At 28.0% G+C, this 11356-nt stretch overlaps 2 protein-coding genes across 2 annotated transcripts in view; both read right to left on the bottom strand.

Moving 5' to 3' along the window:
- Nucleotides 1–799, bottom strand: part of LOC101500399 (peroxidase 20) — a 2277-nt gene extending 1478 nt beyond the window's left edge. The window contains exons 1-2 of the mRNA XM_004511716.4: nucleotides 541–799; nucleotides 240–431 (exon numbers count right to left, since the gene is read on the bottom strand). Coding sequence (XP_004511773.1) covers nucleotides 240–431; nucleotides 541–753 — 405 coding nt within the window. The 5' untranslated portion in view covers nucleotides 754–799. The remainder of the gene's footprint in view (nucleotides 1–239; nucleotides 432–540) is intronic.
- Nucleotides 800–1301: 502 nt separating this feature from the next.
- On the bottom strand, nucleotides 1302–6236 carry LOC101500068 (type I inositol polyphosphate 5-phosphatase 2-like). The gene is made up of 10 exons (XM_004511715.4): nucleotides 6162–6236; nucleotides 5474–5533; nucleotides 5241–5358; nucleotides 4890–5076; nucleotides 4699–4803; nucleotides 3677–4469; nucleotides 3167–3351; nucleotides 2951–3059; nucleotides 1983–2131; nucleotides 1302–1833 (listed from the first exon to the last, which is right to left on the bottom strand). The coding sequence occupies exons 2-10, from the start codon at nucleotides 5501–5503 to the stop codon at nucleotides 1620–1622; spliced, it is 1890 nt and encodes a 629-aa protein (XP_004511772.1). The 5' UTR covers nucleotides 5504–5533; nucleotides 6162–6236; the 3' UTR covers nucleotides 1302–1619.
- Nucleotides 6237–11356: the final 5120 nt, after the last annotated feature.

The raw sequence follows: 11356 nt of genomic DNA, 5'->3' as shown, positions 1-11356 counted from the left end.
ACTCTTTCTATTTCTTGAGATTGAGAGAAAATGAAATATTGAATGATTGTATGAAAATTAAGGGTGTTTAAATATAAGAATTGATTTGAAAAATATAAGTAATTAAATGTAATTAACTACATGTATCAGTATCATGTTAGTGTTCGATACTGACATGTATTGAACATCGGACACAATTTCATTCAGAAGAAGTGTCTAGTTGCTAGTGCTAATGTAAAGAGCATGCAAGAGATGTATACTGATTCAACAGCATCACGAGCAGCCATAGTAAGAATATCAGCACATGAAACAGTTAGAGGACATTCCTCTTCCAATAAATACTTTATCTTGTCAATAACTTCAAATCCACGTAAACTGTTCAGATTTGGTCCAGCTTGTTTCTCACTTGTCATGCCTTCAACACTGTCCAAAAGCACCGATGCATCACACCCCTTATTTTCCATTTTCCACAACAAAAACAACATAAGAAACATAAATCAAAAGTTAAAACAAACAAAGAACAATTGAAAACTTGAAATGCATATATATTATGGATTTTACCATGACAAAACAATCATGGAAGTGTAAGCGAAGTAGTGATGCTGCTAAACGTGGATCTTTGAAAACTGCTACTTCTACATTATGTCTCACTATGTCTTCAGCTAAAGGACACTTTTCCTTGTAGTACTCATGAACAAGAAGTTCACTAGCTTTCAGAGTGTGAGCATTGGACAAAATAGTAATTATAATCAGTAATAGTTTCACATGCTCCATTGGAAGTAATTGTAAAGAAAATAAGTTCACTAGTCTTATGCTGAATGTGCATAGGCTTAAAAGCTGTAATAAAATATGTTTTTTTGCATTTTTTGTAGGTGTTTGTTTCTACATTTTCAAACCAACCTTGTTGTGGAGAATTTCTTATGTGCTTTTTTGTTTCACCTAGAGTTGATGCAACCAACTTGACCAATTGTCTTTTTTTTAATTCTATTTTGGAGAAAATTTCTTTCTGGTACTGAATGCACATTTTTCAGAGTATTTAACCCATCTAATGTGAACAATTCAAGTAAGTAAGAGGAAGATAAATTAAGTAATTGAACCCGTCGATGAAAAAAATATTGATTTATATATTTCAATACATTCATTATTTTTGTTTACGGAACATTCATGATTCATTATGTATGTACACATAATATCATCTATTAATTTTCTCGTCTATAAATGAGATTTGAGAGTTTACTTATGTTTCTTTTTAAAGTGAATTGTTTACGTTAAATAAATCAAATCAGCGCAAGTGATATCTATCATTGTAAGGAGAGTTGATATAAATAAGTTACTACAAACCAATATTAGTTTAGATAGAACTTGTCTATTGTTACAATTACAACAAAACAACCCACCCATACATTTATTGTCCAAAGATAAAATAACTGGGACACGAGACTAATGATGAGACCAAAATTGAATAATGGTTATTTACTATGGATAAAAAATAATGTTAATATCATCCTATAAGATTGTATGACTATATACATTTTCCTGTTACTATGACTATCTCACTGGCTTCCTCCACTGTAATGTAACTGACTCAAAATTCACAAAATGCTTAATATTTGATAAACATCTTCAATACATTTTTAATACTATAAAAATTGACCATCTTCGTCAGGGAAAATCTCAGGGTGTACTGCTGCATTACTAGTGAAATTTAGAGCTCTTCTTAGTTTGCGTTGATCAAACACTTCAACTTCAACCAAGAAAATTGAACTAACTGGTCTATGATCTGATATCTTAATTTCTGCACGTTGATATTGTAATTGCTTTATTCCTTTTCCTAACCACAATATTCGATCACACCTGTATTCACATATATAATTAAAGTCAAAACATTTTTAACGATAGGACAACTATGAATATTGGACAGTTTATGAATTAAATATATAATATAATACATAGAAGTAGAACCAACAAATTAATATTCAGAGTGTATTAAATATTGCAATTACCATGCAGGAGCTCTTTTTTTCTCCCCTTCTTTAGGGATCTCACCAACATATCTATCAGAGTTAATTTCATATTTGTAAGTTGGTGGAAAGTTTATCAACCCTTCTTTCCATCCATCAAAAACACGCCCAACACGCAATTCATTGCTTAGCTACATACAAATTATCAGATAAAATAATAATTAATTAGAAATTATTTATCTAGGATAACTTTTATTCTTCAAAAAGAACAGAACATATATAAATAAATAAGTACACTTGTATGCCACATTCACAATAACAAGTATAATAACAATTAATTGGTTCTTTAAAAGACTAAAAATTCAATAGATGATATTATAAGAATTTAATTCATATATATATATCGTTAGTGTAAAGAGTTTTTACATTGTCAGTCAATCACAACTATTAGATCATTAGAAATGTTTGACTTTAATCATAACTATCTATAAAGTCATGTCTATAAATGGTTGTGATGTACCCACAATGTAATTTTTTTAATAATGATATGATAATTAAACTCATATTATATACATGTATATAACAAATTATAGATGTGTTAAAATAGTGCTGGTTGTAAAACAATATAAATAGTTTAATTTCTATTCATCAACTGAGATGTCTTATTTTATTCTCTAAAATGAGAATTTCCTTTTGGAGGAATCAGAAAGATCAGATTTGCAAATTGAGGAAAGATGAGTAGATAAAAAAATAAAATATCAACAACCTTTTATCTTATTATTAGGTAAGGTTCTTATGTGCTGGACTTATTTAACATAATTTACATAGCCTGTCATGTAAAATAAAATGTTTGGGTAGGGAGTCAGTAGCCAAGATTTAAAGTTTTCTATGCATAAGAATACAGACCAGTTTTAAATATTAAGATATCACTTTAGACAATAAATAAACTAAGTGAAAGATGAAATCTATGCATATTGTGCAAGGTTGGATATGATATTCATAAGTCTTACCTGATCATAATTCATCAGTTCATCCCATTTTTTTAGAGCCACCAATTTTCGAACCTCCGAATCTAACATACTAATCCGATAATTCAAATCTCCAAACCAGAAAATCTGACTGTTAAAAGAAAACAAACATGAATGAACACAAGCTGTGAGAAAGAAAGAAAAAAACTTGGAATAAAATTTTGCAATGGAAAACTTTCACTATATAATAAAGCTTACTCATGAGATGGGATTGTTAGATCTTGATCTGTATCAAAGACGGATGAGAAGCAAGTGCGGCGTAGAATTTCATTAACATCAGAGTTTCGTCTTTGTTCAGCTCCATCCTTTGTACCCGAAGTCAGATGCGAACAAACAAAGCACATTCGTGACTGAAAGAGTGACATACTGACCGAAACAGAACCCTGCATCAGTCAAAAATGTGTCCAAATGAGAAAATGATCGCACTTGTTTGGATCCTCTTTAGCCTCGCTGGAAAAAGTCACTCGTTAGATTCAGATACCAGAATCTAACGACTAACCTTTGACTGCGTAAGGCACTTATATAACCAATAGTAGTTAATGATCATAAAATGCATGTAGCACATATTATTATACTAGTAATGAATGATGAAATATTTATGAAGCCTAGTTAACAATTGATGTGGAATTATTCAACATGGCACATAATGTATTGAATATATAAGTCTGCCATAAATATGTCACATTCAATGTGAAAAACATGTCTTACCTTGTTTCCCATGTAGCCCATAAGACCAACTCCAACAGGAGAAACTTTCAAATTATTAATGTGTCTTCTCAACCTCCTCTGCACCCAAACAGATACATATATCCCCACCATCTGCTTACTGATAATCCGAACATACCTCGGCCGCGATCCATCGTCGTCTTGGTTGTCAGGTAATTCAATAAAAGCATCGTCATTCTCATCAGATGACATCTCGGAGACATCGACCAACGAATCAACTACTTTCGGTATGACTTGTTGCTCTTTCAATAACAATCCCAAATTTCCAGAACTATGGTGGGAACGCTTCAATCCACCACCACCACCTCCATATATGAAAGTATTCTCATTCAAGTTAAAGCCAATTCTAGCTGAACTACTTAGTACTCTCCGCAACTTCGGATTCAAATCAACAATTTGTGAGATTGCGTCTAACGGGCGTTCAGGCCAATCAAGATTAATGCCATAAACTTTTCTCACATGTAAATCATTCCCTATACTAATTATGTTATTTGCTTCCAAATTTTTCAGATCATATTTGTCAACATTTCCAATGAACTCATCATTCATCATCATATCCATTGGATTAACAGCATCTATATTATCAGCTAGAACATCAGCAGCAGAAGAAGTTCTCAAAACTGGAGAAGGAGGTGCACTGTGGCTTTTGTGTTTGCTGTCAGGCTCACAAGATTTGTTTAGAGATCTTCTAATGATTGCTTCCCATTTTTGGATTGGTGTATTATCCTCTGCTCCTAGTACATTTCCAGCACTCAGTGGAACTACTTCTTGAAAACTGTAATGAAATTTTGTGATTATGTCTCAGAACAAAACATAGGAAAGCATAAATGTCATCAAAGCACAAACTTTGTTACATTCAGCTCACTTTTAAACAAATCGCATAATCAAACACAGATGAAGCCACAAGATACCACAATTGAAGGTTACATACATGAAATTTTGGTAAACAAAACATAAAGACTCACTAGAAATAATAATCATTTGCAATTTGATGAACTACTCACCCAAAAATGTAAATATCACTTGGTTCTTCAGTACAAATCCAATCATCAATCTCAAGATCTTCAGATGGATGTCTTCCAGCAACATTCCAAGTACCAATAGCTACCCTGAAGAATAATAACCAAAGTTATGATATAATTCATATATATCATTAAATTACTAACACACTATAGCATATGCAGCATAACCAGACCTCACTTCCTTAGTATTTATATACTGAGCACGCAGTGTTTCTGATTTTCCTCTTTTGTGTCTTGTTTTGTAGCCCTTAAGTGAATCTTTTCCTGATATTTGAGTTGAGAATATAGATTGAATCCCTTGTGTTCTAAATGGATTATCTTCGCGGCTCTCGCGCATTCTCGATTGTTTAGGAGAGAAAGCTATATGAGAAATTGTAAGAATCAACAACGGAAACAACACATACTAACTAAAAAAACAATGAAGCAAGTCCAAGATTCGATCTCTGCTACTAACATTTGTATATAAAAAAAAAAAAAGTCTAAACAAGAAAAGAAGTATAGAATAGAGAATCAATTTTGCATACCATCATCTTCACTCTCAGTTTCAGTTTCAGTTTCAGTGTCAACTTCATCTTCACTAAAATCATTCACCTTAGGTTTAATATTAAGCCATTTTTTCATCACAAGAGAAGGCCAAAAAGCCTGCAACAATAACAAACAAACAAAAAATGACATGAACAAAATTCAGCAACTATCAACTTATGATGAATCAAGATTCAAAAGTAAGTTATTTACAAAACATGTTAAAAAAACTTGCCTCTGATTTTTTCCCTCTTCTTCCCTTCATTGTTTAAGATCAAAACACTAGAAACAGAACCTTAAAAAAAAACACTTAGGTTATTGTGCTAGACTTTGAAAGAAACAAGTTTCTTATATATGAAATCAATCACTGACATTTATGTGGCACTTAATATATTTAATTTATAAGATAAGATGATTAAAATAAAAGTACAAAAAAATGGGATTATTTGATTGTTCATGAGATTGGAAGATCCTCCTCATTGGCACCAAATAGAAAAAGACAGAAAATGTGTGAACATATTAGTTAGACATTCAAAACACCAACTTGCAGAAGGAAAACAAAGTTGATGGTCCTTGCACCATGTCACTATAGTATTTATTCATAATTATAATTAAATATAGTATGATAATAATTAATTGTAACTTCATACTTCATAAACAAAAACCAAATGTCACTTTCACTACAACATTTGTATAGCAATTTCTGAAAATATAAATCATGAAAAAACAGAACAGAAGACGTTATTAAATGTTTTTTTATTTGGGGTACGCAAGACAAGTAGCTAAAAAAATATTATATTATATCAATTCAATTAGGTAATGACATGAACTAACACAAATGGTTTTCTCTTAAGACTTTTTTTTAAAAAAAAAAAAAAAATACTATAAATAATAATACATGCCTGAACAAGAGATTTACTTACCATTGCTCCTTATGCAAAAAGCTGATACAAAGTAGTGGACACAAAATTTTATGACAAAAATGCATAAAAAATGTCAAATATAGATATTAATAAAGTGTCGAAACAAATTTAACGTGATTGGAATTTAGAGTAGTGGAACCATGGTTAGTTTGCAATTGAGAATAATATGTACGGATACTTGGAAAAAGAATTCCAAGTCGATAGCTAATAGTCTGTTTATTGAAGTATTTGATTAAATTAGTAGTTTAATTAATTTTAAAATGTAAAATGACTTCAAAACTATTTTTAATTAAAAATAAAATTTTATATCAATAAATACTTAAAATATTTTTAAATTTGTAATCGAATTTTTTTATTAATTTATTTATTAATAGGATAAACTGTTTATCTATTTATTTAATTTATTTCCTTTAATATAATAAATAAATTGTAAAAGGTAAAAAAAAATAGTTACAATTATAAAGATAAAATTGAAAGAAAAACAATAAACTCATAAATTACTTGAATTACTTTATCAAAAAATAATATAGATAAATGACTGTTGACAAATATAACTTATAGTTTATATAACTTATAAACTACCTGAAATGTTTTGTCAAAGCTTAAATATAAGAATGTTTTCTTATAAAGAGATACTTTAATACTGGTCAATTTTATTAATGTAATTTTAAATTATAAAATATAATTTAAATATAATATAAAAATTTAATTAATAAAAATATCATACTCTGAGGTGTTTTAATTAAAAAAAATTAAAACTTTTATTGGTTTATTAGTATTGAACATAATTATTTTAAAAGAATATTACTGGTTAGTTAACAATTACTATGTTAGTTTTGAGAATTTAAATCTTAAATATTTAATTTAAAATTCATTTAAGTGTGATTTAATTCACTAATCTAGCTACCTAGTTGGAAATTTAATTAATCTAATTGATGATCTATTAAAAAAGATAAGTGTTTGAGAGAAAAAGAGTGGAAATGAGGGAAGATGTGGCATGACCCCACAAAGGTGTGTGTGACAAGAAACAACAGTGTAATGAATGTCATTATACTAAACAAAAGTTGACCCTTCAACAAATCATAAAAAGGGTGTTTGGCTCAAATGGACAAGTAGAGACTAAAGTTATGTAAACTTAGATTTCATCATATGTCAAGGACAGCTGTAGACCCATTTGTTTCATTTCTTAGCATGTCCTCCACCTTATTCTAATTCTTCTCTCTCTCAAGATCCATTGCAGTTTTATAATCAATTTTACACAATTAATCAATTCTAAATGTCATTCAAATCGAACTATATATAGGAACACAGTATTAAATAAAGTTGTTATTGTGACTAATCACTATGGAAACACGTACATCTTTACAAACTGACAAGCCATGCAATGAATATGAAATAATAATTAAATTAAGAAGACATAAAAATAAACAAAAACTTAATTAAACATGAGGTATATAGAGAAGGAAGTCACAGTCACATATGTGTAGGTCCAATGCACAAGCACTAAATGTGAAGATAAAAATTCAGAATTTTGAAGTACAATTATTATCAAATGAAAGTTGTAACCCATTTTATGCCGACTTAAATGAACAATAGTGCGGTGCGATGGCCATGCAGATGCATGTATAGCTCATGGACACACTTTTACATGTAAGTCAATCATTTTATTTATCAATTTTACAAAAATTAATTGATAAACTTAATCACTCAATTACATTTAAATCTATATGTCCTTGTTTTCAATCTTCTTTTTTTAAAAAAAGAAAAAATAGTCCTTAAATTTCAAATTACTATAGTTACCTTTATTATTTTTTTTTAAAGTACCCCAAACAGACTCTAGAATTTAAGTAAAATGTTGAGAAAAATTCTATCAAAATTAATTACTAGTAGTATTAACAACTTTATCAATTTCAAGTTATTAAGAAGACCATTCCCTAAGAAAAAAGTAATTAAGGGGACCGGTATACAACTAGGAAAAAGTGGAATTTTTTGGAGAAAACATGAAGCAAACTTGTTAGCAACTACTTACGAAGGCTAAATAAAGTAAATTAACATTTGGATTTGGAAGCTGCATGCGTCCTGCGTCAGTCTTCACATCCTATGAAATGAAATATTGGAACCTTATTAATTAAATTAAATGGTTTAATTTAATAATAAATTGAATCTAGTGATATCGATGGATTAATTAAGTTCAACATTATTTGGTCTTCTCTTAGGATGTCACAAGTTGACAATTGTTTTAGTTCATAAGTTGCGTTTCTCTAACGAAACACAATTATAATTTTCATTGGGAAAAAAACATGTCTACGAAAATGTGAAAATGAGTTGTATCACAAAAACAAGATATATAGTCAAAGCAAGAATATTATTTTATTGAATAGTGGCTTCATGCAACTTGCAATGCAATCACGGGGTACAAAATGTGGATGAGTTTTAGTCTCAGTATGTTAAAAAAAAAAAGGTACTTTAGTCATCTCCTACCCTTACATCCTTAGTCAAATTTCAGTTGTTGGAATAATTTAATGGTTGAAAATGTTGATGTCTCAATCTATAGATTAATTCAATAGTAATTGAGATTTTACTTCAAAGGCAAAAGGAGTTACACAATAAGAAATCTTAATTTCGGTCAAAATTGAAGAGGTTAAAATTCGATACCTCTGGTGCGACTCGAAAAAACGTAAGATTTGGACTTTAAATTTTAATCCAAATATTAATAAATCTTTTAAAGACTATCTGTATATTTAAATGCATGAAAAAGAAATATCTATACATTATTTTAAAAATAAATATGAAAAATATTTAGACACAACAAGAAGTATAGTACATAAAATATTAACGGTTTTTATATTATACTTAAAATAAAAATAAAAATATTTAAAAAATATTAGAATATAAAATTTATTTTAAAACAAAATTGAAGTACTTCAAATTTTGAAGTATTTAAAAAAAATTAAAAATAGTTACACGACGGACTAGCCTAAAAGTCTAGTATCCATTTAGGGTCAAACTCGAGTATATTTTAGACTCGTATTTAATAGAGCTTGTTAGTTCACCTCAATAAAATTTGCACATAGTCAGATAGGGTCGATCTTAAATGAGTCAGGTAGTCCATTTTGATATACTATTTTCTAAACTATTAAAATAACAATTATTTTTATAAATTAATGAATTATTGTCGACTTTTGTATTTCAAAAAAAATTTAATTTGTATATATATTGATAATGTAAAAAAATTTACACTAGCATCCAATCAAGTCACTTTATTATGTCATAGTTTGAGGTTAGTTGCTAAAATATCTCTAGAAATATCTATTTGACATATTTTGATTGATTGCATATGTAAAAAAAATTTACACCACCGGTGTTTAGAAATTAATATCTTTTAGAAAAAATCATTTCATAATAAAAAATATCATTTCATTGTTTATAAATATATACTAATTTTTTTATATTTTATCGTAAAAAAATTCAATATTTACTGTTAAGAATAATAAAATTTCAGAAGAAAAAAATTAAATTTTATTTCATTGACAGTTTTGTTAAATAATATTTAGTTATTATAATTTTTTAAATAATAAAAAATATTTCTTTTAAAAAAACACATTTAGATATCAACCATATCAATACACGTCGAAATATCTAATGTACAATATAAACTCTCAAAAATTTATTCTAATTTATCTCTTATAATTTTCTACATTTACTTTCTTAAACAGATTGTTTTACGGAGACAACAACTATTTTTTTTATAAAGTCAAATTAAAATCATTAAACATTTTCATGTCATTTGAAAATATTTACACATATGTATATTATCTATATGTCAACTTATTTATTTTTCACTCTACAACAAAAAGTTTAAAACATATTTTTTTTATAAAGAATTATTTAATGTTTTTTGAAAACTAAAATGAAAGAAAAATAGTAAAAAAATTCTAAAAGTTTAACACAGAAAGAAATCGAGAGAGTAATTATGTTTGTTCAATTTGACTGATAATTAAATCAAATAAACGTTTGTCAGAAATTTCATATATATAAGAATGAATTAGTAGTATTATTTATAAGAATGAGTTATTGATAAAAGCATGAAGGAGCACATGCATGCATGGTGCTAATATTCCATTGCCTCAACCTTTAGAAGAATATGTCAAATTGCAGCTTCTTTAGCTTGACAGCGATAATGATTCGTTAGAATTAGAATATATCATCCATGACATTCTGTAATGCATATGGCACACTATCCATAACTTTTATAACATTTTGATTTTGATTTTTTTTTTTTGACACATATTAATTTAGTAACTTTAAGTTGTCACCCTTAAGCTAATAAATATTGGTAAATATGGATTTTACTCCTTCAAATATAAAGGTCTTCTGTTTATTAAAACTTTGTTTTGTTATAAAATAGTAGATCACATATAAACTAGTTTGCAGGAAATGTATTTTAAACTGAAAATAGATAGGTTAATTAAGATAACACTAAGTTAATAAATTGAATTTGAAGTATTCGATAAAATTAACGGTTGAATTAATTATTTAATATAAAATGATATAAAAATATATTTTTGATTAAAATTTTAATATTTTCGATTGAGATAACAACAATAAAATTAAACACAATAAACTACAAATTCAAAGACTATTTAAAATAACATCTCAATAAATATTATACTTTTAAAAAAACACTAAAAGTTCACGAGAGAACTATTGCTATCAAATTGTTGGGGAAAGTCACAACACCCAAGATCTTAGATCTAACACACATGCCTCAAAGGAAGCACACCTTTTGTTTATGTCTACAAAAATGTGTCTAACAATTTTATTCATTATCTCAAATTACATTAATTCAACTCTAATCGTGTATCACTCTACACAAATTCTGAAATTAATTTTTCTATTAAACAATGGAATCTCAAACTTTGGTAAAGAAATCACTAAGAAAGTATGCAATAATTTACACAGATCGACACCTTCTGCCAACGTCCACAAAAACACCTCAATAATTATAAATTCGTTATCTTATATAAATAAGATTACAATTATAGCAATCTTGACTCAAATTGTAAACCGTTCTACAAACTTAAATTTCTTCGCTAATTATGAGTTACAAGTAATAATAACACTCATTCACAAGATATCTCACACCATTGCAACTGATCTCACACTTCTCTTATTCTTGTATTACATGATATAAC

This window comes from Cicer arietinum, chromosome 8 (genome assembly GCF_000331145.2).
Source record: "Cicer arietinum cultivar CDC Frontier isolate Library 1 chromosome 8, Cicar.CDCFrontier_v2.0, whole genome shotgun sequence".
Classification (NCBI taxonomy): Eukaryota; Viridiplantae; Streptophyta; class Magnoliopsida; order Fabales; family Fabaceae; genus Cicer; species Cicer arietinum.
Note: the sequence above shows the minus strand (reverse complement) of the source record. Positions and strands in the feature narration are given on the sequence as shown.

Excerpts from the sequence above, each read along its gene's own strand:
- LOC101500068 (XM_004511715.4), bottom strand. The coding sequence starts at position 5,503 with ATGAAGGGAAGAAGAGGGAAAAAATCAGAG. Across the intron at positions 5,359-5,473 it reads GAAGAGGGAAAAAATCAGAG|GCTTTTTGGCCTTCTCTTGT; the intron begins GCAAGTTTTTTT and ends TTATTGTTGCAG. Across the intron at positions 4,470-4,698 it reads AGTGATATTTACATTTTTGG|TTTTCAAGAAGTAGTTCCAC; the intron begins GTGAGTAGTTCA and ends ATTTCATTACAG.